The sequence below is a fragment of the Coregonus clupeaformis genome, chromosome 4 (genome assembly GCF_020615455.1).
Source record: "Coregonus clupeaformis isolate EN_2021a chromosome 4, ASM2061545v1, whole genome shotgun sequence".
NCBI classification, from domain to species: Eukaryota; Metazoa; Chordata; class Actinopteri; order Salmoniformes; family Salmonidae; genus Coregonus; species Coregonus clupeaformis.
Window position 1 is genome coordinate 11,522,191 of NC_059195.1, and position 27,952 is coordinate 11,550,142.

Below are 27,952 nucleotides of genomic sequence, written 5' to 3' on the forward strand. Positions count from 1 at the left end.
CTGTGTAATTGTTCCTTCCTCTTTACCACCGTCATCATAGTAGAAATGTTGTTCTACGGATGTAATTGACACAGGATACAAAATGAATATGCAATATAATCAGACTTTTCCCCCCGTAATGCTTAAATTAATGACTGTAGGATATGCGGCATATCAGAAAAAGTAGTTAAAATAATGTGATAATATATTTTATTGATACACACGTAGTCAAATATTTGTACACACTCAATTCCTTTCGAACCTGAATGTCATGAGATGGCCAGGATTCTGTGAAAATTACGTAATAATCTAGCTCGTGTTTGAAAATGTGTCAGGACATAGAGATGTGTGTTTATGTAACTATGTAACTTAAGTCATGTTTTTTTTAGAATGGTTGAGTGCACCTGCCAATTTCTTTGGCTTTTTACTATTTCACAAATTTTCAATTGCATGGCCATTTGTATTTTACACAACCTGAAGTAATTCATCATAAAAAATAATTATACATACATTTTGTCGAGTTATGCTCTTTGGATCTGGGCCAGGTATTTGTACTGTGTCTGTCAAAGCATTTGTTTTAGATCAGTTGGAGACCAGACAGTCACTACTCCTCCCTCCCCAACCAATCATTCCTGAGAGGTCACAGGGCAAAGCTATATCAGCCCCAGAGGCAGAGACTGCACTTTTATTTCCTTCAAGCTGAACAAGTGAACACAACAGAGAATATTAGCCTTTTAATACAAAAATTAATGTCTAGCCTGAAAGGTATGTATTGCACTTGTGGCTGTAGGTAATATTGTGGCTGTAAATACTGTGTTTATAACATATTGTGGCTCTAAATATTCTGTATATAATATTGTTATAAAATTCAATAGTAATTATTCTTTTTTTTATTAATACTGTATTTATTTCAGTGTACATACAGTGAACAGTGCCTTTTAATCATTATATGTGTTATTGTTTTTACCATCGAGGACCACTTTGGAAACAAGCGTTATAATTAATACTTTCAAGTTATATCCTCTGGGTCCACATTGTACATTTAGTTGTATGCCTGTTACCCAAAATCAATTCAATTCAATTTCTTTTTTTAAAACAGCCATGTCACCTATTTTACTGAACTGTGTGGGGACTGTCGCTGACCATTCTGAAAATAGCGAGTGAGTATTTTTATTTTACTTTGCGGTTTCATTACACTACTGGTTCTTGTTCTGCACTAGAGACTTATATTATGCAATTCTCATATGCTCTCATGTCAATGTTTTCACAGACCGGAGGTCCCTTTCAAGAACCCCCAAATCCATGTCAAGAACCCCCACTTGGATACAATGGAAGAGGACATTCTCTATCACTTCAACCTGGGTACCAAGACCCACAACCTGCCTGAGATGTTTGGAGACATCAAGGTTTGTGGAAGTTGCCCAGACAAAATACTTGAAATACCTGATTTCGATTTCAAAGACCGTTGTCTTTATATCTCCCCCATTGCAGTTTGTGTGCGTCGGCGGCAGTGCCAATCGGATGAAGTCCTTTGCCCAGTTCATTCACCAGGAGCTGGCCTTGCCCGGAAACATGGATAATATCACAGATATCTGTGAAGGAACCGACCGCTACTCCATGTACAAAGTGGGACCCGTACTTTCTATCAGTGTAAGTATTGTGCAATGGATACGTCTCCCTCACAAGATAATGGTCTGACTTGACTTTCAATAGCCTGTATAAGACTTTAGAACGTGACAAATGAAGATTCTTTATGTAATCCAGTGCCTGACACCTTATTTATATAGAGCTTTTCCACCTAGGTGCTCAAAGCGCTTTACAATAGTAAGGGGGGGAACTCACCTCTACCACCACCAATGTGTGGCACCCACTTTAATGATGCACAGCTAGCATAGTGGAGAGGTGAGGAGTGATATATGCCAATTAGGAATGAGGGGGATGATTAGGTGGCCATGATGGAAATGGGACCAGGTAGGGAATTTTGCCAGAACACTGGGGTTAACACCCCTACTCTTACGATAAGTGCCATGGGATTTTTTGTGACCACAGAGAGTCAAGACATCCGTTTAACATCCCATCCGAAAGACGCCACCCTACACAGGCCAATGGCCCCTTCACTGCCCTGGGGCCATGTGATCTCCTTAGACCAACAGCCAGTCTCATACACTAGACGTAACATACTGTAGTAAATGTCAATCCGGGACACTCAAATTAGTATGATATGTTACGTTTGGGATGGTTACATAAGACAGATGGTTACTTTAAGGCAAAAACTAAGGTAGGTGGTTTGTCGGGGTGGATGGGTGAGCATAACGCGAACGTCTAGCAACCCAAAGGTTGCGAGTTCGAATTTCATCACGGACAACTTTAGTATTTTAGCTAATTAGCAACTATTCAACTACTTAGCATGTTATCTAACCTTTCCCCTAATTTACCCTTTTAGCTAACCCTTCCCCTAACCTTAACCTTAACCTAACTCCTAAACCTAACCTTAGCCAGCTAGGCACCTAGCTAGAATTTGTAACATTTCATACGTTTTGCAAATGTGTAACATATTGTACGTTATGCAAATTTGTACCTTATAGTACAAATTGTAATTCATAACATATCCTACGAAATGGGTGATGGACATTCACAAATTAGTACATACCTTATGAAACGTCACATATCATACTAAATGGAGTATCATAGATTTACGTACAGAATAACACGAAATGCTCTGAGACCATGTTGAGATCAGAGGGAAGAGTGCCTGCTTCCCACTGGGCAGCTGTATCATGGTGTCGCCGGCAGTAACTAATGTGGCCAAATGTTTTCCTCCAATTATTTTATTCCATGTAGACATTTACATTTACGTCATTTAGCAGACGCTCTTATCCAGAGCGACTTACAAATTGGTGCATTCACCTTATAGCCAGTGGGATAACCAAATTACAATGTTTTTTAAAAATATTTTGTTTATTTTCTTTCTTATTTTTTCTGTCCTTTTTTTTATATTGTTTATTTTTTAATTATATATTTTTAATATTTTTGGTCATTTATTTTTCATTATTTGTTTATTTTTTGTATTTTTTTTTGGGAGGGGGGTAGAAGGATTACTTTATCCTATCCCAGGTATTCCTTAAAGAGGTGGGGTTTCAAATTTCTCCGGAAGGTGGTGAGTGACTCCGCTGTCCTGGCGTCGTGAGGGAGCTTGTTCCACCATTGGGGTGCCAGAGCAGCGAACAGTTTTGACTGGGCTGAGCGGGAACTATGCTTCCGCAGAGGTAGGGGAGCCAGCAGGCCAGAGGTGGATGAACGCAATGCCCTCGTTTGGGTGTAGGGACTGATCAGAGCCTGAAGGTACGGAGGTGCCGTTCCCTTCACAGCTCCGTAGGCAAGCACCATGGTCTTGTAGCAGATGCGAGCTTCAACTGGAAGCCAGTGGAGTGTGCGGAGGAGCGGGGTGACGTGAGAGAACTTGGGAAGGTTGAACACCAGACGGGCTGCAGCATTCTGTATGAGTTGTAGGGGTTTAATGGCACAGGCAGGGAGCCCAGCCAACAGCGAGTTGCAGTAATCCAGACGGGAGATGACAAGTGCCTGGATTAGGACCTGTGCCGCTTCCTGTGTAAGGCAGGGTCGTACTCTCCGAATGTTGTAGAGCATGAACCTACAGGATCGGGTCACCGCCTTGATGTTAGCGGAGAACGACAGGGTGTTGTCCAGGGTCACGCCAAGGCTCTTCGCACTCTGGGAGGAGGACACAACGGAGTTGTCAACCGTGATGGCGAGATCATGGAACAGGCAGTCCTTCCCCGGGAGGAAGAGCAGCTCTGTCTTGCCAAGGTTCAGCTTGAGGTGGTGATCCGTCATCCATACTGATATGTCTGCCAGACATGCAGAGATGCGATTCGCCACCTGGTTATCAGAAGGGGGAAAGGAGAAGATTAGTTGTGTGTCGTCAGCGTAGCAATGATAGGAGAGGCCATGTGAGGATATGACAGAGCCAAGTGACTTGGTGTATAGCGAGAATAGGAGAGGGCCTAGAACTGAGCCCTGGGGGACACCAGTGGTGAGAGCACGTGGTGCGGAGACAGCTTCTCGCCACGCCACTTGGTAGGAGCGACCGGTCAGGTAGGACGCAATCCAAGAGTGAGCCGCGCCGGAGATGCCCAGCTCGGAGAGAGTGGAGAGGAGGATCTGATGGTTCACAGTATCAAAGGCAGCAGACAGGTCTAGAAGGACAAGAGCAGAGGAGAGAGAGTTAGCTTTAGCAGTGCGGAGAGCCTCCGTGACACAGAGAAGAGCAGTCTCAGTTGAATGACCAGTCTTGAAACCTGACTGGTTTGGATCAAGAAGGTCATTCTGAGAGAGATAGTAAGAGAGTTGGCTAAAGACGGCACGCTCAATAGTTTTGGAGAGAAAAGAAAGAAGGGATACTGGTCTGTAGTTGTTGACATCAGAGGGATCGAGTGTTGGTTTTTTTGAGAAGGGGTGCAACTCTCGCTCTCTTGAAGACGGAAGGGACATAGCCAGCGGTCAAGGATGAGTTGATCAGCGAGGTGAGGTAAGGGAGAAGGTCACCGGAGATGGTCTGGAGAAGAGAGGAGGGGATAGGGTCAAGCGGGCAGGTTGTTGGGCGGCCTGCCGTCACAAGTCGCAAGATTTTATCTGGAGAGAGAGGGGAGAAAGAAGTCAAAGCATAGGGTAGGGCAGTGTGAGCAGGACCAGCAGTGTCATTTGACTTAACAAACGAGGATCGGATGTCGTCAACCTTCTTTTCAAAATGGTTGACGAAGTCATCCACAGAGAGGGAGGAGGGGGGGGAGGATTCAGCAGGGAGGATAATGTGGCAAAGAGCTTCCTAGGGTTAGAGGCAGATGCTTGGAATTTAGAGTGGTAGAAAGTGGCCTTAGCAGCAGAAACAGATGAAGAAAATGTAGAGAGGAGGGAGTGAAAAGATGCCAGGTCCGCAGGGAGTCTAGTTTTCTTCAATTTTCGCTCAGCTGCCCGGAGCTCTGTTCTGTGAGCTCGCAATGAGTCAATGTAATGTAAATGTAAAATGTAAAACATGTAGGATAGCAGCCTTCATGAATTATTTTATTGTATTTTATTTGGTAACCATCTGGATGTCACCGTGATACCATCTACTCATTGGGGAGAGCATGCACGGCAAGTCAGTGTTTCACAACACCAGGACAGCACCTGCCAAGTACTGCTTTCCCGCAGTTCTGTTAACGTAAGTCAGTAAAGATTGTTAACCTCACCCATCTGTCTCTACAGCATGGTATGGGCGTCCCCTCCATCTCCATCATGCTCCATGAGCTCATCAAGCTGCTGCATCATGCCCGCTGCATCGATTTTGTCCTCTTCCGCATTGGCACCTCCGGTGGAGTTGGTAAGAGCATCCTCCCCTCTTCCATTCTTCTTTCAAATGTTAATACACATTTATACATGTTTATATAGTTGAGTAAGACAGCTCTCTAAATCATGTCACTGGTGTCCCATTACAGGTCTGGAACCAGGAACAGTAGTGGTCACAGACAAGGCGGTGGACTGCTTCTTCCGCAACCAGTTTGAGCAGGTGGTTCTAGGTAAGGTGATCACCAGGAGCACAGAGCTGGATGTGGGCGTGTCCAAGGAGCTGCTGCAGTGCTCCTCTGAGTTAGATGACGTGCCCACCGTCATCGGAAACACCATGTGCACCAGTGACTTCTACGAAGGTAACCACATCATGTTACCCACAGCTGTACACTCAGCTACACAAAAGCCCTAAATTAAAGCTATAGTCTATGAGTTTGGTTGTTTTTCGAATCGCAGACTGCCCCCTTAACTAAGGATGTACAGTACATTTCCAATGCTGCCTACTAGCCTGCTGGCCTTGATCTAACTCAGCCTGTATTCTGTTGTGGTCCACCAGGTCAGGGTCGGCTGGATGGAGCTCTCTGCTCCTTCTCCACTGAGGACAAGCTGGAGTACCTGAGGAAAGCCTATAACACGGGAGTCAGGAATATTGAGATGGAGTCCACCGTCTTCGCAGCCATGTGTTGTGCCTGTGGCATCAAAGGTGTTATTCTAAATAAATCACAGTCTCACTAAGTCATGCCATTAACTTTGACAGAGAGAAATAAGTTTGATTTTACTTTGTTTTGATATTTTCTCGTTATTATTTTACATGGTTTTTACATTTGTAATGGATGTAACATTTTTCTCCCCAGCTGCTGTCGTCTGTGTGACTTTGTTGAACCGTTTCGATGGGGACCAGATCTCCACCCCTCAGGATGTGCTAGTGGAGTACCAACAGAGACCTCAGGTTCTGGTGGCCCACTTCATCAAGAAACGCCTGGGCCTCATCGTCTAAGCTCCCTCCGATCACCTCTGCTGCCCATGGAGTGTATATAGCTAAGGTCCCGACTAATATGTGGATATACACTGAGTGTACAAAATATTTAGGAACTCCTTCGTAATATTGAGTTGCACCCCTTTTGCCCCTGACTGAAGTGGAAATTAACAGGTGACATCAATAAGGGATCATAGCTTTCACCTGGTCAGTCTATGTCATGGAAAGAGCAGGTGTTCCTAATGTTTTGTACACTCAGTGTATGTATATAGTCATGTTGATATGTGATAAGATATTATTTAAAGAGTTCTAAGACTACATGAAGATTTTACAGATGTGTTGTATCGTGTATGATTTGTTTAATGAAGCTCAAAGAGTGGGCTCTTACGCAATTGTGTGGTATATTTGTATGGTATTAGATATTGCGGTGCTTTTGACTACCTTGACTGTATAGATTAAATTGTTGGTTTCTCTGTAACTACACTGAACAAAAATATAAACGCAACATGTAAAGTGTTGGTCCCATGTTTCATGAGCTGAAATAAAAGATCGCAGATATGTTCCATATGCACAAAAATCGTATTTCTCAAAACAATGTTGCACAAATTTGTTAAGATCCCTGTTAGTGAGCATTTCTCCTTTGCCAAGATAATCCATCCACCAGACAGGAGTGGCATATCAAGAAGCTGATTAAACAGCATGATCATTACACTGGTGCACCACGTGCTGGGAACAATAAAAGGCCACTCTAAAATGTGCAGTTTTGTCACACAACACAATGCCACAGATGTCTCAAGTTTTGAGGGAGCGTGCAATTGGTATGCTGACTGCAGGAATGTCAACCAGAGCTGTTGCCACAGAATTAAATGTTCATTTCTCTACCATAAGCCGCCTCCAATGTCATATTTAGAGAATTTGGCAGTACGTCCAACCGGCCTCAACCGCAGACCACGTATATGGCGTCGTGTGGGCGAGCGGTTTGCTGATGTCAACGTTGTGAACAGAGTGCCCCATGGTGGCGGTGGGGATATGGCATGGGCAGGCATAACCTACGGACAATGAACACAATTGCATTTTATCGATGGCAATTTGAATGCACAGAGATACCGTGATGAGATCCTGAGGCCCATTGTCGTGCCATTCATGTTTCAGCATGATAATGCATGGCCCCATGTCGCAAGGATCTGTACACAATTCCTGGAAGCTGAAAATGCCCGAGATCTTCCTGCATACTCACCAAACATGTCACCCATTGAGTATGTTTGGGATGCTCTGGATTGATGCGTACGACAGCGTGTTCCAGTTCCCGCCAATATCCAGCAACTTCGCACAGCCATTGAAGAGGAGTGGGACAACATTCCACAGGCCACAATCAGAAGCCTGATCAACTCTATGCGAAGGAGATGTGTTGCGCTGCATGAGGCAAATGGTGGTCACACCAGATACTGACTGGTTTTCTGATCCACGCTCCTACCTTTTTTTAAAGGTGTCTGTGACCAACAGATGCATATCTGTATTCCCAGTCATGTGAAATCCATAGATTAGGGCCTAATGAATTTATTTCAATTGACTGATTTCCTTATATGAACTGTAACTCAGTAAAATCTTTGAAATTGTTGCATGTTGCGTTTATATTTTTGTTCAGTATACTTGATGACATTAAGTCCTGTGACTTTAAAAAATGTATAAAGGATTTATCTTCTGACTGTAATTTAATCAAATGTCTCGTGGATCAGGAGTTAGGCACTGGGGTAGCAGGACTATATTTAGAAATGGTAATGCATCTCTGACTTCATTGTACCTGACATTTTAAAATCCTGAATAAATTCCGTTCAGGCTGATATGGGTCCACATCCTCTTACTCAACATGGATTATTAAGAAATGACTAGCTTCAAAATGGAGATGAGACACTAAAGGATTGCAAATTAGGCCAGAAAATAGTCATATTTATCTGAACTTTGCACTGACACGTAGCCCAATCAGCTTATGGTTACAACATCCATGTACACTGAGTCTACTAAATATTAAGAACACCTTCCTAATATTGAGTGGCACACCTTTTGCCCTCAGAACAGCCTCAATTCTTCTGGTCATGGACTGTACAAGGTGTCGAAAGCATTCCACAAGGATGCTGGCCCATGTTGACTCCAATGCTTCCCACGGTTGTGTCAAGTTGGCTGGATGTCCTTTGGGTGGTGGACCATTCTTGATACACACGGGGAACTGTTGAGTGTGAAAGACCCAGCAGTGTTGCAGTTCTTGACACAAACCGGTGCGCCTGGCATCTACTACCATAACCCGTTCAAAGGCACTTCCATCTTTTGTCTTGCTCATTTACCCTCTGAATGGCACACATACACAATCCATGTCTCAATTGTCTCAAGGCTTAAAAATCCTTCTTTAACCTGTCTCCTCCCCTTCATCTACACGGATTGAAGTGGATTTAACAAGTGACATCAATAAGGGATCATAGCTTTCACCTGGTCAGTCTGTCATAGAAAGAGCAGGTGTTCCTAATGTTTTGTACCCTCAGTGTATGTTACATAGTCAAATGAGCAACTATATACAGCTAAATAACATACATGAAAGGTTTGTCATAATGTCAGGCAGTTGTTATCTAACGTCACAGTGGCATGAAACACAGACATTCTGTGTTAAATTATGTATCAGATATTGATAGATAGCGGAAGGAGGCGAATGAGTAATACTGCGAGGAATATGTTAAAAGTTGAGCCAACATGGTCTGTATTGACAATCACAGAAGTAACCCAAAGAAGACATTCTGACAAAAATCTGTGGACAAATATAACATTTTATCTATATTACCTGTACCTGCAGCCAGTTTCCAAGTTGCGTAAAAAACTATTCAACTTCAAATCAATACAAACATGCTCTGTCACTGGCCAGGGAAAATGTTATTTACATTATGACTTATTCGGGACACCTGGTTAGCGTTAGTTATTTTGATTGAATAGGGCTAAACACTCTTTGTAGAAGACTTGAATCCGATGGAGTCAGTGTCCCGTCGAGGTGGTCTGGGTGGCTGGACTACAGAGAGAACCTCCTTAGCATACAGTGTGTTGTGGAGTCCTGCTGCCCGGAGGGCCTGTTCAATCCTCACTCTTGGATCAGACACAATCTGGAAACCAACAGAGGAAATGGACATAGGGATCTGGTCAAAAGAAGTACACTATATTGGGAATACGGTGCCATTTGGAACGGACACATTGTAAGGTCCAAAAGGCATAAAAACAGATGATAAGGACGATTCTGTCACACCCTTGTTCATTCATTTTTATGATATTTTGCAATTCTAAATCAAACATGTTTTCGTGTTTTTCCTAACATTAAACCAAGGTCAGTTAGTCATTGATCACGTTTTCAATTGGAGGAGATGATCTAACTAACCGTCACTGACCTGATTATGCAATAGACTGCAGGTAAAACCAGTGTGCTTTCCTGCACAGTGGAGTCGTGACACAATGTACCAGACAGATGTACTGTATGTTAATTCACCCACAGGCCTTGAGGGGAGGCCATTTAAAGGTCTGTCTGCATGAGGGTAAGGTTTGTTTACCCAGGTCAAACATTATTGTGAATGATTTTCTGTTTTTTTTATGTCAGTGAGTGAGGCAGTAAACACAAAATATTACATTGACACAAGAGGAGGCTGGTGGGAGGAGCTATAAGAGGACAGGCACATTGTAATGGCTGGAATGGAATTTATGGAACGGCATCAAACATAAACCACATGTTTGACCCCGTTCCATTCATTCCATTCCAGCCACAATGAGCCGGTCCTCCTATTACTCCTCCCACCAGCCTCCTCTGACTGACACATGTTAACAACCTTGGGAACTATTGGAGAGGGCACAAGTCTCATCAAACCAAACACTTAAGGGAAATAATGAGTGGGAAAAGGCAGATTGACTTGTGTTGAGTTGGGAGCAGAAAATAAAGAACAGTGGCAGGTCAGACTCACCTGAGAGTCTGTGTACGTGTTGAGGTGATATAGGGGACGGTGCAACCGAAACTCCTCCTCTCCGCTCTGCTGCGCCAGCCGGCCTCTCCAGGCCTCCGTATCTCCCATCATCCTCTCTGGGTCTGGCTCTGCCACCACTGCCACCTTGACCGTGTGGGGGATGGGGAAAACCCAATTAATTTGATAGCCTAGTAGTTTCCTTGTATTTCCCTATCCCACCAGTAAGTGGCAGTGAAGCCTCAAAACCAACATGGATCAGCGGGGTCAAAAGCGCCCACAAATTTCCCCCGGTGTGGCATTTTAAATGGCAGATACAATTAGGGAAGCCAATGGGAATAAGTGCTGATAAGAGACGTACCTGATTTCTCAGGGCCTCTAGACGACTGCCTCTCTCCTCTTCCTCTTTTAGGCGCTGGAGTGCCTGCGCCTCCCTCTCCTCCCTCCGCTGCAGCAGCGCCTCCTCGCGAAACTGCACCCTGAGGGCAGGAGGGACAGAGAGATGGGAGAGAGAGAAGTGGGCAAGGACATCAGCCCTCATCTCAGGCACCACCGGTCTGTGGTGGCACAGCGGCCCTACAGGCTGGGAGAGCGTTATGGGCTGCCAGAGAGCTGCTCCTCAGTTGTAGCAGCAGCTACAGTATCTCATGTCCTCAGTCCTCCTCACCCTGCCCTGACTAACTCAACCCTGTCTCGCTCTCTTTCTCCTAGCACTGTTTAAATGCCAGGGACTTGAAAGGAGGCTAGAACGCTAGAGAGGACCATGGATAAATAGGAGATTGCACTAAACAGAAGAGAAAACGGCAACTTATCGAATCATACCAGTGGATCCTAAAATTAGATATTTCAAACTAATTCCTCAATTTGTCATGGAAAAACATAAATGACTCCATAAATGACGCACCATTAGAAATAAAGGTGTTTTATGAACATTGTCCAAATAAGCCATAGGGGCAAACAAAGAAGTGTCTGTCAGCCAGGTGTTGAGATCTCTCCTTTAGCGGCCTTAAGGTTAAGCTGCTGCCAATGGTGCATGCTTACCTCTCCTTATCTCTATTAGCTTGCTCTGCCATTAGTCTCCTCAGCTCTGTCAGTCTCTGCTGATCTCTCCTCTCCAGCTCCTCTCTCCTCCTCTGTTTCTCTGCATAGTACTGCTTCACCTGAGATATACAGTGAACAAACATTCACAAAACAAACCAAAAGGTTTAAAAAAATTACTGGAGCAAGCGAGTCAACACGAGGGAAACTTTACTGTCATGTCATCACGTCCTATTGATCGTGACAGTGCAAAATCAGATAAGAGTAAATCAAATGAATGAGATGATATGTCATAGTCAGAGATGACTGTGTAGAAGTATATGTAATCCATTTCAGCCTAAACGGCATCATTAATCAGAGATTCTCCCAGCTTTCCTGTGGTACTGAAGCAGGCCCTACAGGAGGGGTGCAATCAAACAAGACCGGCACCAATACACACCCTGGAGGGATACCAAGGGCCATGCGGGTCAGGGACCACACACACTTCTACATGCACGCATGGACACACACACACACACCATCATACCTCATGCAGCTGAATATACAATTAATCAAGCTAATGAAAATCATCATGCCACACTTTTCCTTAACAAACAGATAGTTAATTTCCTTCTGAGAACATTATAATGACATATTTATTATATTACATATCCATGGAGTTAAATCATTCAAATTAACTTGGGCCATACCTACATTGGATACTAAGAAGTTATTATAAACTGTCATAGAATCTGAGGAGCAAAGACTCATTTCAAACATAGTATGACTGGGGACAGTGCAGTATGCTGGAGCGTGATGGGTGGAAGGGGTCTTTACTTTTTCCTTCTGCAGTGACCTCATGGCCGAGTCTCTCTCCTGCTCCCTCCTCAGTCTGTCCTCCTCTTCCTCCTGCTGCCTGCCGGCAATGGCTGCCTCCAATCTGGCAACCTCCTCTTGATGGGCACGCCATTTCTTTAGCTGGACACATACACAGGTACGTAGGTTAGTGCCAATCAAAGACTGCCTCTCTGGACCGAATCACGTTGCCAGATGCCCAGCTGGGTACTAGCCCCAGAGTCTGGTGTGAATGAAAAGGAAAGAGTGGTGTTGAAACAGCCCCTCACAGCACATGTTAGAATACCTCAGGACAGAACCGAGACCCAGAAAACCCTGCTCCCATACTGTAATGTAGCTATTTATGCACTATCCTGCACAACACTTATTTAATCAACAACATCCTGCCATAAGTCATGGTCTCACAGTCACACACACTCCAACAGATACCACCCACCAAGTCAGACCTGTGTAAACACACACACACTCCACATATGCAATCACTCACACACACACACACACACACACACACACACACACACACATAACCACACAAGCACACATAACCACACAAGCACACATACACAAGCACAAGCACACACACACAACAATTGTTGAGGTGTGAGTGACAGGTTGGTTATGCGCCAGGGTCCCTGTGGCACGGTGTGCGCTGAAGTGTTGCAATCCAAACAGGCAGACAGATTTACAGATCCATCAACACAGAGCTTAGGAACCCCCCAAAGAGAGCCAAGCATTATTAACACAGTCAATCACACATTAGCACCAGCATCATCATCAATCCAATCAGCCTGCCTGAGAGGAACCAACAACTGGCTGCTGACTGTCTGTCTGTCTGTTTGGGGAAAGCTTAGAGAGACCCTGCCCTGCCTTAATCAAATAACATTGGGTTGTGTCTCAAATGGCACCCTATTCCATTTAGTGCACTACTTTTGAGTAGTGCACTATATAGAATAGTGCACTATAGAGAGAATAAGAAAGCAAGAAAGGCATTTCACTGTACTAGTGCACGTGACAATAAAATGTGAAACTTGGAATAGGGTGCCATTTGGGACATACACTTAGGGATGGAAAGATATGGAGGTTTATGTTTACATTAAGGCTCCTCTTGTGGGTTTAATAGAAGACTTATCAGTTCTAATGCAAGACAGAGGCTCAACCTCCTAGAAGTTCTGCCCTCAGAGGAAGCAGTAGCTGTATTTCTCATTAACCACTCACTTTACAGAACCTTTTGACCCAACTTTATTGTCACTCAACTTCAAGATAAAATATAAGATAATGGCTGTGGGGAAATGTTGGTTGCAGCACTGTGCATACATAGAAACACATAATTAAACATAGACAAGGACATATACAGACAATAAATACAGGTAGAAAAAGTGCATGTGCAATCAATGACTCATCTGTACACTCTACACATCAGTACACTCTGTCAACTACAACGCCAACTGTAGGCCAGCCCGCCGCTCCTACTTGTGGTTTTAAACATCCAGGAGCCTTACTGCCCACTGGGACTTCGAAGTTGAAATTATTAAAATGACGTATTAAATAGAACAATGAAATGTTAGAATAAGATCCAATCTAATCGTCAGACTGCCCGTAGATCAGAGCTGTGGTAATTTGTCTCTCAGTCTCCAATCTGCCAGTATAGTGTCTAGTCATCCTTGTTGTGGTGAGAGAGAGAGAGAGAGAGAGAGAGAGAGAGAGAGAGAGAGAGAGAGAGAGAGAGAGAGAGAGAGAGAGAGAGAGAGAGAGAGAGAGAGAGAGAGAGAGAGAGAGAGAGAGAGAGAGAGAGAGAGAGAGAGAGAGAGAGAGAGAGAGAGAGAGAAAGTGATTGAGAGAGAGAGAAAGATACAGAGAGAGAGAGAGAGAGGGGAAAGAGAGAGAAAACAGAGAGGGAGAAAGAGACCAGAGACCAGAGAGAGACCTGACACATGATGTTAATGAGCATCCTGTGGATATTGCAGCAGCAGGTTCTGTGGGCTTCCTCGTCCAGACTGGGCTGGAATGTGTTTAGAAGCATTGCTACATGACACCCTCACATCTCATGGCTTCAAAGTAGTGACCCTGCCTGGAGCAGACAACACCAGAGTGGGAAACAAATGCTTCCTATACATGACAGAGGAGGCTGGTGGGAGAAGCTATAGGAGCATGGGCTCATTGTAATGGCTGGAATGGAATAATTGGAATGGTATCAAACACATGAAAACCACGTTTGACTCTGTTCCATTTATTCAATTCCAGCGATTACAATGAGCCCGTCCTCCTAAAGCTCCTCCCACCAGCCTCCACTGATTCATGAGTAATGGACAAAACTCTTATATGAAACTCTTAGAATATTAAGTAAAGGCCGATCCAGAACGGCCTATAGAAAGGGAGCCTGTAGCGTGAGGCAGCGTGATGTACTACTGGTACACCCCCTGGAAAGGACGCTACTTTGTCACAGAATACTATGAATATTATGCTGTTATTAATGACTGAGTTAGACAAAGACTTAGATATTCAAGGATTGCTGCACATTACTGTAAATTACTGTAAGAGCCAGAATGCATAGATGTAGGCTCTCTCTGTCAACATATATTACGTGTTTTAAATTTGTTATCTGTGCCGAAACAGCCGTGCAAAGTCTACTGGTGATACGAACCTACTGTACGAAAACACAGAAAATGTAGTAACTTCCCTACATTCCAAAATAATACTTATAAATACACACACTCAAAGACAATTAACTCAATGTGTTTAAACAGTCCCCTTTGATCAATACCTATTTTGTATAGACTATTTCTCAATCTGGTAGGCTACTCTCACGGATACATTCTCTGTCTGCGTCTGTATACAAAATGGCACCCTATTCCCTACATAATGCACATCTTTTCACCAGAGCCTACCCACTGGGCACACACTCATTTCAATGAAATTGCGTTGAACCAACGTGGAATAGACGTTGTTTTGACATCTGTGCCCAGTGGGTATGGGCCCTGGTGCACTATATAGGTTATAGACTGCCATTTGGGATGTAGAATCTGTTATGTAACCAAAAAAAATCACACCAGAGAAAATCTAGGTTTTTAAAACACACACAATTGCACCGGGTGCTTGATGTTGGGAGTGCAAACAACCTGGTTGAGTGTTTGTGTGTGTGTGTGTGTGTGTCTGTTTGTGTGTGTGTATGTGTGTGTGTTTGTGTGTCTGTTTGTTTGTTTGTGTGTGAGTCTGTGAGTGTGTATGTGTATGTGTGTGTCTGTTTGTGTGTGTGTGTGTGTCTGTTTGTGTGTGTGTGTTTGTCTGTTTGTGTGTGTCTGTCTGTCTGTCTGTCTGTCTGTCTGTCTGTCTGTGTGTGTGTGTGTGTGTGTGTGTGTGTGTGTATGTGTGTGTGTGTGTGTCTGTGTGTGTGTGTGCGCGCGCACATGCTCATGTTTGTGCATGCATGCGTGCAAGTGGATGTGCCTCTTTGTGTCAAGTGAGCTTTTGCCAGTCTAAGTGTTTATTCTGTCTTCTCCTGAATATGAGTATGTAAATATGAAAAATCAAACAGCACAGCGAAGTGGCCATCACAGCCACCTTAAACTAATCTTACTTCATCTTCCCCAAGCTCCTGAGAAAAAACGGAAAGCCGTGCCACAACACTGGTTGAACTGATTGGGTATGTCTTGCTTGTTTATTGCTGGTTAGAGAATGCATCTTTGAGAACACAAGAGGAATAATACGCTCATTACATACAGTCTACAACAATTCATCACTACAATCTCATTTTCTGTGCCTCGCTGCCAAGTACAAACATACTTTTTGCACATGGCAGCCTTAAAAAATGAAGACTAAATCTAGAAATGTCAGAATGATAAAAGCACAGCTACAAGCCCTCCCCAAAGTGTTTGTTAATATAATTCTAACATAGCTCCAATTTTTGCCTCTGAACACTCACTGACAGACTAACCAATGAGTGATCTGCCATTTTCCGGTCTTGCCATAGATTTTCAAGTAGATTTAAGTCCAAACTGTAACTTGGCCACTCAGTAACATCCATTGTCTTCTTGGTAAGAAACTCCAGTGCAGATTTGGCCTTGTGTTTTAGGTTATTGTCCTGCTGAAAGATTAATTAATCTCCCAGTGTCTGGTGGAAAGCAGACTGAACCAGGTTTTCCTCTAGGATTCTTCCTGTGCTTAGCTCCATTCCGTTTCTTATTTATCCTGAAAAACTCCCCAGTCCTTAACGATTACAAGCATACCCAGAACATGATGCAGCCACCCCTATGCTTGGAAATACGGAGAGTACTAACACTTTGTATTCAGAACAAAAAGTGAATTGCTTTGTCACAATTTTTGCAGTATTACTTTAGTGCCTTGTTGCAAATATTTTTATATTGTACAGGCTTCCTTCTTTTCACGCTGTCAAATAAGTTAGCATTGTGGAGTAACTACATTGTGGTTGATCCATCCTCAGTTTTCTCCTACCACAGCCATTAAACTCTGTAACTGTTTTAAAGTCACAATTGGCCTCATGGTGAAATCCCTGAGAGGTTTCTTTCCTCTACGGCAACTGAGTTAGGAAGGACGCCTGTATCTGTCACGACTCCCTCCGAAGCTGCCACCTCTCCTTGTTCGGGCAGGCTTGGGCGTTCGACGTCACCGGCCTTCTAGCCACTGCCGCTCCTCATTTCATCATTCCATTGGTTTTGTCTTGTTCATTACACACACCTGGTTCATATCCCCTCATCAGTACCTGTATAAGTGTTCCCTCTGCACCCTTGTCTTTGTGTGTTATTGTTTTGTTTATTGTGAGGATAGTGAAGCTCGGTGGAGCTCCTTGTATTTTGTATCGCCGGGTTATTTTCCCCGTGTGCCTTGTTGGTTCCATTGCGCCTATATTGCGCACTGGACTGTTTTGACACATTACTGCGTAACTCTGTTTTCCGGAATAAATCCTGTTATTCTGTGATTTATCCTCCTGCGCCTGACTCCTTCAACTCACCTATCACAGAATCACACACCCGCCATGGAGTCAACAGGAGAGGAGCACATGCCTGGAGTCGTGGCACGGGTCCAGGGGGCATTCGACGATGCTAGCCAGCTTGGAAGAAGCGATGGATCGGGTTCTCCAGGTCGTCCAACGCCTGGAGAGGAGAGGACCCGATCTTTCGGGACCAGCTGGCCGACCAAATCAGCCACCCACACTCCAGCACCCAGAGGGATCCATATATCCCCACCATGGGATTTCTACGGGACAGCTGCTCTCTGCCAGGGATTCCTCCTACAATAGTACAACTGGAGTTGTACTATTTGAACATCCGCCCGGCTCCATCGGAGAGGGAGAAGTTGTCTGCCCTTGCTGTCTATGGGTCTCGACAATGCCCCCGTGCACAAAGCGAGGTCCATACAGAAATGGTTTGTTGAGATCGGTGTGGAAGAACTTGACTGGCCTGCACAGAGGCCTGACCTCAACCCCATTGAACACCTCTGGGATGAATTAGAACGCCGACTGCGAGCCAGGCCTAATCGCCCAACATCAGTGCCCGACCTCACAAATGCTTGTGGGTGAATGTAGGCTCAGTAACATCAGGAAACAATGGGTATAATTAAGGGTAAGTTTACTCAGCAAGCTTAGCACTCCATCACAGCATACATCATCAGCATATGCATACTCTTCTTCTCCCTATCTGGAATCCTGTTCTCATTGTATTTCCGTTCTGTATCAGAATAGGTAGAATAAAATACCTGTATGTCTCTAGTGGTAAACTTGGGTAGTGCAGCAGAACGCAACATGGTCATCTGTTCCATATTCATCTCATAGAAATTTGCCAACTTATTCTCTATGCACCAACATGTCTTTCAAATCAAGATGGAGTAGCATCAATAAACCTACAGCTGTACAATCTGTAATGCAATAGAACAACATCTGTAGATAATAATTGATGTCTCTCTGTCCAGACATACAGTACAACATATTTGGTTTTCCCCACTCCCAGGGTATGTAAACTCAGCCTAGTTTCCTCCTCCATGCAGCCATCTGTGCTGCCTGATCCACAGCGCAGCTAGGCTAACACACCAGGGCCTGGCGTTGCACTATACACTAGCCTGGCCAGGGGGAAGACTTGTCCTTCAGAGCAGCAGTCGTCAATTTGGCCCAGAAAGCATTTACTCTAGGGCTCCTCCCACTGCACACCATAATAACCCACAGGCAAGTTGCTCAGTGGGTTATCAGTATCACTATACAGCACACAGTAATAAGCACACAGCCCAACTCCTAATGAGGCCAGCTCAACCATGAGTCCTCCCCCATCACCACCAGGTCTCCTCCAGGCTTCTTCCAGCACCACCAGGCCTCCTCCAGCACCACCAGGTCTCCTCCAGCAGCACTGGGCCTTCCTTCAGCACCATCAGGCCTTCTCCAGCAGGGTAGCTGGACTGGTCTGTGTCTGCCACCTCCAGGACCAGCAGGCCTCCAGCATCACCAGGCCTCCAGCACCACCACCAGGCCTCCTTCAGCACCACCAGACCTCCTTCAGCACCACCAGGCCTCCTCCAGCACCACCAGGACTCGTCCAGCACCACCATGACTCACCTCCTCAGGCTCCAAGGGGTAGCAGGGTTGGGGTCAATTACAATTCTTGATTTCACTCATGAAGTGGAGAATTGATATGGAATTCAATTAGAATTTCAACAATCTTCAAGTTATGGAGTTGGAATTTAATTGGAATTAGACTGTTTGGACTTTTTGAATAGGAATTTAATTGTAATTGTAAAGACATTAAATCTTTGGAATTGAATTGAATTAGAATTCCATACTTTACATTTCCCAGTTAATGGAATTAATGCACATAGTATCAAACATTTACTGCAGGATTTGTTTTAAATCATTTCTACTTGTTTTTCTATATTTCCACTATAGCTAGGCTGTCTGAACAGTGACCTGATCAATTGGAATTTGTGGAATTGTTGGGGATAATATTGAATAGGATTTTCCTAACATTGGAATTTAGAGGAACTGAATTATCTCTGAATTCAAAGAATGACCTGGAATTTCAATTGAATAACATTTAATTTACAGGGACAGAGAATTTAATTAGAATTTAATTTGTGGAATTAACCCCAACCCTGAGGGGTAGGGAATCATAATGAAACTTTTACCAACACATCCACTTAAATTATGATATAGAATACAACATTATTCGAATTTGCATGTGAATCATATTTTAAATAAACCAATATACTTATACAGTCGTGGTCAAAAGTTTTGAGAATGACACAAATATTAATTTTCACAAAGTCTGTTGCCTCAGTTTTTATGATGGCAATTTGCATATACTCCAGAATGTTATGAAGAGTGATCAGATGAATTTGCCATGAAAATGAACTTAATACCAAAAAAAACTTTTCCATTGCATTTCAGCCCTGCCACAAAAGGACCAGCTGACATCATGTCAGTGATTCTCTCGTTAACACAGGTGAGAGTGTTGACGAGGACAAGGCTGGAGATCACTCTGTCATGCTGATTGAGTTAGAATAACAGACTGGAAGCTTTAAAAGGAGGGTGGTGCTGTAAATAATTGTTATTCCTCTGTTAACCATGGTTACCTGCAAGGAAACACGTGCCATCATCATTGCTTTGCACAAAAAGGGCTTCACAGGCAAGGATATTGCTGCTAGTAAGATTGCACCTAAATCAACCATTTATCGGATCATCAAGAACTTCAAGGAGAGAGGTTCAATTGTTGTGAAGAAGGCGTCAGGGTGCCCAAGAAAGTCCAGCAAGCGCCAGGACCGTCTCCTAAAGTTGATTCAGCTGCGGGATCGGGGCACCACCAGTGCAGAGCTTGCTCAGGAATGGCAGCAGGCAGGTGTTAGTGCATCTGCACGCACAGTGAGGCGAAGACTTTTGGAGGATGGCCTGGTGTCAAGAAGGGCAGTGAGGAAGCCACTTCTCTCCAGGAAAAACATCAGGGACAGATATTCTGCAAAAGGTACAGGGAATGGACTACTGAGGACTGGGGTAAAGTCATTTTCTCTGATGAATCCCCTTTCCGATTGTTTGGGGCATCCGGAAAAAAGCTTGTCCAGAGAAGACAAGGTGAGCGCTACCATCAGTCCTGTGTCATGCCAACAGTAAAGCATCCTGAGACCATTCATGTGTGGGGTTGCTCTCAGCCAAGGGAGTGGGCTCACTCACAATTTTGCCTAAGAACACAGCCATGAATAAAGAATGGTACCAACACATCCTCCGAGAGCAACTTCTCCCAACCATCCAAGAACAGTTTGGTGACGAACAATGCCTTTTCCAGCATGATGGAGCACCTTGCCATAAGGCAAAAGTGATAACTAAGTGGCTCGGGAACAAAACATCGACATTTTGGGTCCATGGCCAGGAAACTCCCCAGACCTTAATCCCATTGAGAACTTGTGGTCAATCCTCAAGAGGCGGGTGGACAAACAAAAACCCACAAATTCTGACAAACTCCAAGCATTGATTATGCAAGAATGGGCAGCCATCAGTCAGGATGTGGCCCAGAAGTTAATTGACAGCATGCCAAGGCGGATTGCAGAGGTCTTGAAAAAGAAGGGTCAACACCGCAAATATTGACTCTTTGCATAAACTTTATGTAATTGTCAATAAAAGCCTTTGACACTTATGGAATGCTTGTAATTATACTTCAGTATACCATAGTAACATCTGACAAAAATATCTCATAACACTGAAGCAGCGAACTTTGTGAAGACCAATACTTGTGTCATTCTCAAAACTTTTGACCACGACTGTACTGTGCCTGTAACAACACAGCATATCAGGCTGCTATACCAAAGCTTCAAAATAGTATGTAATGAAATAAGATAATGAAATTGCAGAAGTGGATTTCATCATGATGAATATAAATCATTGTTTATTTAGCAGAGCTACTGGAAACAGAGACACCAGCTGCAGAAACAAAGCATTTGTATTAGGCTGACAGAATGGCAAGGGGAATCCATCTTGTGCTCTGGTCGTGTCACTGTGTCAGGATGATAAAGGCCCTGAGAACTCAGGAGAGATTTGGTTGGAAGGAGACTTCCATTTGTGCTCTGACTCCACTCCAGCACAGAAATACAATATGTGACTATAACAGAACTCATATACGGTAAGGTTGGTAAAGTCTCTGATTAACTTGGCAATATTTTTGATTGAATGCACAAAGATGCATGCATTCTTTCTACCACTGCACTATGTATTCCTTCTTTGTTATTATCAGAAATAGAATTATTAGAAATACAACCTATTATCATTATGAGTTTAGTAGTTTAGTAGTATAGTTTAAGATAGGCTACCCAGGAAAGGGTTAAAGTTAGCTCATATAAATTACTAATCTCATTAACTTTTTTTCTGAGGCTGCCTCAACATCAACTTATTTTCTTTGCATTATTCGAGGTCTGACAACACTGCATCTTTTTTGTTATTTTGACCAGTTGTCATTTTCTGCAAATAAATGCTCTAAATGACAATATTTTTATTTGGAATTTGGGAGAAATGTTGTCAGTAGTTTTTATATTAAAACAAAAAATGTTATTTTTACCCAAACACATACCTATAAATAGTAAAACCATAGAAACTGATAATTTTGCAGTGGTCTCTTACTTTTTTCCAGAGCTGTATACAGTACCAGTCAAAAGTTTGGACACACCTACTCATTCCAAGGGTTTTTCTTTATTTTTACTATTTTCTACATTGTAGAATAATAGTGAAGACATCAAAACTATGAAATAACACACATGGAATCATGTAGTAACCCAAAATGTGGTAAACAAATCAAATTATATTTTAGATTTTAGATTCTTCAAAGTAGCCACCCTTTGCCTTGATGACAGCTTTGCACACTCTTGGCATTCTCTTAACCAGCTTCATGAGGAATGCTTTTGCAACAGTCTTGAAGGAGTTCCCACATATGCTGAGGACTTGTTGGCTGCTTTGCCTTCACTCTGCGGTCCAACTCATCCCAAACCATCTCAATTGGGTTGAGGTCGGGGGATTGTGGAGGCCAGGTCATCTGAAACAGCCCTCCATCACTCTCCTTCTTGGTCAAATATCCCTTACACAGCCTGGAGGTGTGTTTTGGGGTCATTGTCCTGTTGAAAAACAAATGATAGTCCCACTAAGCGCAAACCAGATTGGATGGCGTATCGCTACAGAATGCTGTGGTAGCCATGCTGATTAAAGTGTGCCTTGAATTCTAAATAAATCACCAACAGTTTCACCAGCAAAGAACCCCCACACCATCACACCTCCTCCTCCATGCTTCACGGTGGGAACCACACATACAGAGATCATCCGTTCGCCTACTCTGCGTCTCACAAAGACACGGCGGTTGGAACCAAAAATCTCAAATTTGGACTCATCAGACCAAAGGACAGATTTCCACCGGTCTAATGTCCATTGCTCGTGTTTCTTGGCCCAAGCAAGTCTCTTCTTCTTATTGGTGTCCTTAGTAGTGGTTTCTTTGCAGCAATTCGATCATGAAGGCCTGATTCACGCAGTCTCCTCTGAACAGTTGATGTTTACTTGGGCTGCAATCTGAGGTGCAGTTAATTGCTGATTTCTGAGCCTGGTAACTCTAATGAACTTATCCTCTGCAGTAGAGGTAACTCTGGGTCTTCCTTTCCTGTGGCGGTCCTCATGAGAGCCAGTTTCATCATAGCGCTTGATGGTTTTTGCGACTGCACTTGAAGAAACTTGAAATTTTCCGGATTGACTGACCTTCATGTCTTAAAGTAATGATAGACTGTCATTTCTCTTTGCTTATTTGAGCTGTTCTTTCCATAATATGGACTTGGTCTTTTACCAAATAGGGCTATCTTCTGTATACCAACCCTACCTTGTCACAACAGAATTGATTGGCTCAAATGCATTAAGAAGGAAAGAAATTCCACAAATTAACTTTTAACAAGGCACACCTGTTAATTGAAAGGCATTCCAGGTGACTACCTCATGAACTTGGTTGAGAGAATGCCAAGAGTGTGCAAAGTTGTCATCAAGGCAAAGGGTGGCTACTTTGAAGAATCTCAAATATAGATTTTTTTGGTTACTACATGATTCCATATGTGTTATTTCATAGTTTTGATGTCTTCACTATTATTATTGGAATTGCATAATTCCACTTTTACATTATGGTGTACTGTGTGTAGGCCAGTGACACAAAAGCTCAATTTAATCCATTTAAAATTCAGGCTGTAACACAACAAAATGTGGAAAAAGCCAAGGGGTGTGAGTACTTTCTGAAGGCACTGTATAAGGCACAGGTCTATGTTATTTTCACTCTATGTAGGCCATTTCTCTATGTGGGCCATTTGGCCTGCTTATGTGTCATTTAGTTTGTTGTGTTTAGGGATATTTTAACTTGTTTTTATATGATCACTATAACGTGGTCATCTATGTATGTTTTTGTGTATGCTGTATGGTATATGGGCCATAGACATGACAGGTCAGGTTACGTTATCTGTGTAAATACATGTACATGACAACAAAGTGTGGGAAGCCACATGTCTATAGCCACCTACATCAGGTCAGAGTTAGTAGGTCCTATACCTTACTGTTATCTAATTAGCTGTAGTTAAACTTCAATCTCCAAACCCCTTATAACAAACATCAGCTATGCTATAGACGGCTAGATAAACAAACAGAACTTGTTCATCAGTTAATTGACAAGATAACCTTATTATGATGACACTGCAAGAGTGGGGTAGTTTACCCATGTACGCAACTTGCTTTTTGAGCGAATCGAACAAACCCTCCGATACAGTTACATCATGTCAGCAAGACAAGGCTGTCCTTATTAGCGTTCACAACCCATCCCTAGTGGTAGGCCAAACCGAGCGTAAGATGCTAGCTGGCAACAGGAAGTGTGAGTGAGTGTGAGGGTTGAGTAATGTCTGGTGTACACTACACAATTTTGGCCCCGATTTGGCTGTCCCAGACAAGTTTTTGAGATCGGAGACAAAATCCCCACGTCTTTGCCTACTCCGGGCGCGCGGCCGTCTCCGACGCTCGTTTAATATGAGCGGGTCAGAGACTCAATCTGAAAGCTACTGATCCCGTCTTTGAACAGTCCCAAACGTCCCGATATTTTCAAACATGTTTGATTTTATAGGCACAGAATCTGCAATACTCTTGTAGTGTGAGATGTGCAACGACAAGTTTCGAGAACGGTGATCAGCAATAGCCAATGAGAGCTCGCCAGAGAAGAAGCCAGAGAGATAATGACGTTTTTCGCATTACCCAGAATGTGTAGACTCTCGAATAGGAGCGATGACTACTAGTATGGGTTTGTAAAGCCAACGTGTCAAATCGTTACAGCTCTGAAGTTCACTAGCAATGTTATTCAATTCAAAATGTTGGCTAGAAATTTCAACTCTGTATGGCAAGCGTACATGTCTGGCTGAAAACGTTTTGGAGCATGCTTTTGAGCCACAGCTCGTTATAGCTACGTTAACAATCTCATCACATCATTGTTTTCGCAACACAGCGTGGTATCGAGAATCCTTACGACCAAGTGAAGAATATTGTGTGACCCCCCGTCTGTGCCAGATCGTTTAGAGTGTGCACCACTGCGTTGGCAAGACAAAAAACTACATGAAAGACGGTCGTTTAATGTGAGAGGCTCAGCGTTGTTAGGATTTTGAAAGTCGTGTAGTGTACACCCGGCATTAGCTGCCTCCTTAGTGGAGGTCTTCTACACAGTCAGACAAGGCACCCGATTCCCTAAATAGTGCACTACTTTTGCTGCGGACTCTGGTCAAAATAGTGCACTATATAGATAATAGGATGCCATTTCAGACATAGGATGTCCTTTCAGTGTACTGCGTGAATCTCTACCTTGTCGCTGAGGCGGGAGCAGATTTCCTGCTGGTGCTGGCGGTCTGTGTGGAGGGCCAGCTCCTCCTGGTAGGCCTGCCTGGCCTCCTCGAGGGTCACTAGGACTTTAAACAGCAGGTCAGCCCGGTCCCGCTGCCAACTCTGGGCCACCACACGCAGCTGGGTCTGGGTGAAGCGCTGCCAATCCCAGCTCAGCTTGTGGTTTATCTGCAACAAGACACCATCGCCATGGGGATATAAATACAACCATAACAGAACAGGTTTCGCTGCAGTGTTTTCTATTCTAGTTTTCTAAACATTTATTTAACCAGTAAAATACCCTTGAGGTTAGAAACCTATTTTGCAACGGGGACCTTTTTGATAGGTTTATGTAGCGATATATATTGTAACGACCCTGTATTGTGTTCTGTGTTCATGGATGTGTTATCGTTCTCATGGGTACTAGCAGGGGTTAAATATGCCAGGACAGATGGAAAGGTTGGGGGGGTATGATGGGTAATCCCGCGGGGTTTTGGAATGATTAAATAGGGGTTACGGTCTCATCTCTCTCTCTTCTGTTCGGGACCATTGATTTGACATGTTCTATTTGTGTATGTTCGAGGTTTAGCGGCGTGGGCTGTGGCCTGAACAATAGCCCATTCAGGAATAAACCTGTGTTCTGCCTGTACACCTGGTGCCCGTCTCTCTTTTACTTTATGACCCAGCTGGGTCATTACAATATGTAACAACAGATATAGCATATAGGCTACTGTAGGCTACATAGCAACATGCAAACCTGTATTCATAAATTAGATCAGACTATCATGCTAAAGCAGCTATACAGAGATTACAGAGTAACAACCTGGTCTTAATACTGGCTTTAGATATGTGGTGTAAAATTGACCTTTTCCTTTCTAGCGTTTTGCATAGGGGCGTCTATAGCTATTCATCATTGTGTCAGCAATCACACAGAGGCAGCTTCACTTGGCTACCTTATTGGAACAGAGGGAATGATATTAATCTATGGACTAATAGTGGCTAACTGACGGTGTGAAGGCATTAGGCGGCTGACTGTTTTTATTGAAAGTGAGCGAGCAGACAGATCTGCCAATGTAACATACGCTGCTGTGCCAGAGGCAGCCGAGCACATCTTGTTTATTAATGCATAACATTACAACTTGAAGAAGATCCATCATCCTTTCCCTTCTCTCTCTCTCTCCATCCCTCTTTTGGAATTTGTGTGTGTGTATATGCGCGCCTGTGATTTCATGTGTGTGCGTGCATGCGTGTGCTCACATTCTAAAATGATTCTTAAAGCTGTACAGCAGTATTAGTTCAGCTGCTGACTGACAAACCCCTGCAGAGCCCCAGCCATAAGTGTGAGGGCTGAGCAGCCATACAATGATGGGAAAATAAAGACAAATCCCCCAAGCCACTAGAAAAGATTAAAGAACCTACATTTATTCCATAAATGCCAAGGAACATCATGGGGTAGCTCCATTGAATGGTAATAGCAGACAATTGACCTCTCACTCCTCATTAGCTCTGACATGACAAGGAAACCGTGACCATTGGAAATTGAAACATTCACCATCTATGTCCACCAGGGGGCATACTGCACTCTGTCAAACCTCCGCATCCATGGCACTGATAATCATCATGATTATGAGAGACTGAAAAACAGCTTCTATCTCAAGGCCATCAGACTGTTAAATAGCCATCACTAGCACATTAGAGGCTGCTGCCTACAGACATAAACTAGAACTCACTGGCCACTTTAAGAAATGGAACACTAGTCACTTTAATAACGCTTACATATCTTGCATTACTCATCTCATGAGGAAGTCATCTGGAATGCATTTCAATTAACAGGTGTGCCTTCTTAAAAGTTAATTTGTGGAATTTCTTTCCTTCTTAATGCGTTTGAGCCAATCAGTTGTGTTGTGACAAGGTAAGGCGTGTATACAGAAGATAGCCCTATTTGGTATAAGACCAAGTCCATATTATGGCAAGAACATCTCAAATAAGCAAAGAGAAACAACAGTCCATTATTACTTTAAGACATGAAGGTCAGTCAATACGGAACATTTCAACAACTTTGAAAGTTTCTTCAAGTGCAGTCGCAAAAACCATCAAGCGCTATGATGAAACTGGCTCTCATGAGGACCGCCACAGGAATGGAAGACCCAGAGTTACCTCTGCTGCAGAGGATAAGTTCATTAGAGTTACCAGCCTCAGAAATTGCAGTCCAAATAAATGCTTCACAGAGTTCAAGTAACAGACACATCTCAACATTAACTGTTCAGAGACTGTTTGAATCAGGCCTTCATGGTCAAATTGCTGCAAAGAAACCACTACTAAAGGACACCAATAAGAAGAAGAGACTTGCTTGGGCCAAGAAACACGAGCAATGGACATTAGACCAGTGGAAATCTGTCCTTTGGTCTGATGAGTCCAAATGTGAGATTTTTGGTTCCAACCGCCGTGTCTTTGTGAGACGCAGAGTAGGTGAACGGATGATCTCTGCATGTTTGGTTCCCACCGTGAAGCGTGGAGGAGGAGGTGTGATGGTGCTTTGCTGGTGACACTGTCTTGTTATTTAGAATTCAAGGCACACTTAACCAGCATGGCTACCACAGCATTCTGCAGCAATATGCCATCCCATCTGTTTGGGCTTAGTGGGACTATCATTTGTTTTTCAACAGGACAATGACCCAACACACCCCCAGGCTGTGTAAGGGCTATTTTACCAAGAAGGAGAGTGATGGAGTGCTGCATCAGATGACCTGGCCTCCACAATCTCCCAACCTCAACCCAATTGAGATGGTTTGGGATGAGTCGGACCGCAGAGTGAAAGAAAAGCCGCCAACAAGTGCTCAGCAAATGTGGAAACTCCTTCAAGACTGTTGGAAAAGCATTCCAGGTGAAGCTGGTTGAGAGAATGCCAAGAGTGTGCAAAGCTGTCATCAAGGCAAAGGGTGGCTATTTGAA

The 27,952-nt window shown here is 43.6% G+C and overlaps 2 protein-coding genes across 4 annotated transcripts in view; one reads left to right on the plus strand and one right to left on the minus strand.

The window, feature by feature from the left end:
- The first annotated feature begins 633 nt into the window (after positions 1 to 633).
- Positions 634 to 6,817, plus strand: LOC121551912 (uridine phosphorylase 2). Its single transcript, XM_041864593.2, has 8 exons — positions 634 to 744; positions 1,079 to 1,139; positions 1,250 to 1,385; positions 1,471 to 1,629; positions 5,245 to 5,359; positions 5,475 to 5,684; positions 5,882 to 6,028; positions 6,180 to 6,817. The coding sequence occupies exons 1-8, from the start codon at positions 729 to 731 to the stop codon at positions 6,320 to 6,322; spliced, it is 987 nt and encodes a 328-aa protein (XP_041720527.1). The 5' UTR covers positions 634 to 728; the 3' UTR covers positions 6,323 to 6,817.
- A 2,202-nt stretch (positions 6,818 to 9,019) lies between these two features.
- LOC121551888 (coiled-coil domain-containing protein 148) overlaps positions 9,020 to 27,952 on the minus strand; it is a 46,479-nt gene continuing 27,546 nt past the window's right edge. For all 3 annotated transcript variants that reach the window (XM_041864584.2, XM_041864572.2, XM_041864576.2), the window contains 6 exons: positions 24,983 to 25,189; positions 12,136 to 12,276; positions 11,323 to 11,441; positions 10,643 to 10,760; positions 10,285 to 10,428; positions 9,020 to 9,441 (listed from right to left, as the gene is read on the minus strand). In XM_041864584.2, the coding sequence (XP_041720518.2) occupies positions 9,280 to 9,441; positions 10,285 to 10,428; positions 10,643 to 10,760; positions 11,323 to 11,441; positions 12,136 to 12,276; positions 24,983 to 25,189 (891 nt within the window). In that variant the 3' untranslated portion in view covers positions 9,020 to 9,279. The remainder of the gene's footprint in view (positions 9,442 to 10,284; positions 10,429 to 10,642; positions 10,761 to 11,322; positions 11,442 to 12,135; positions 12,277 to 24,982; positions 25,190 to 27,952) is intronic.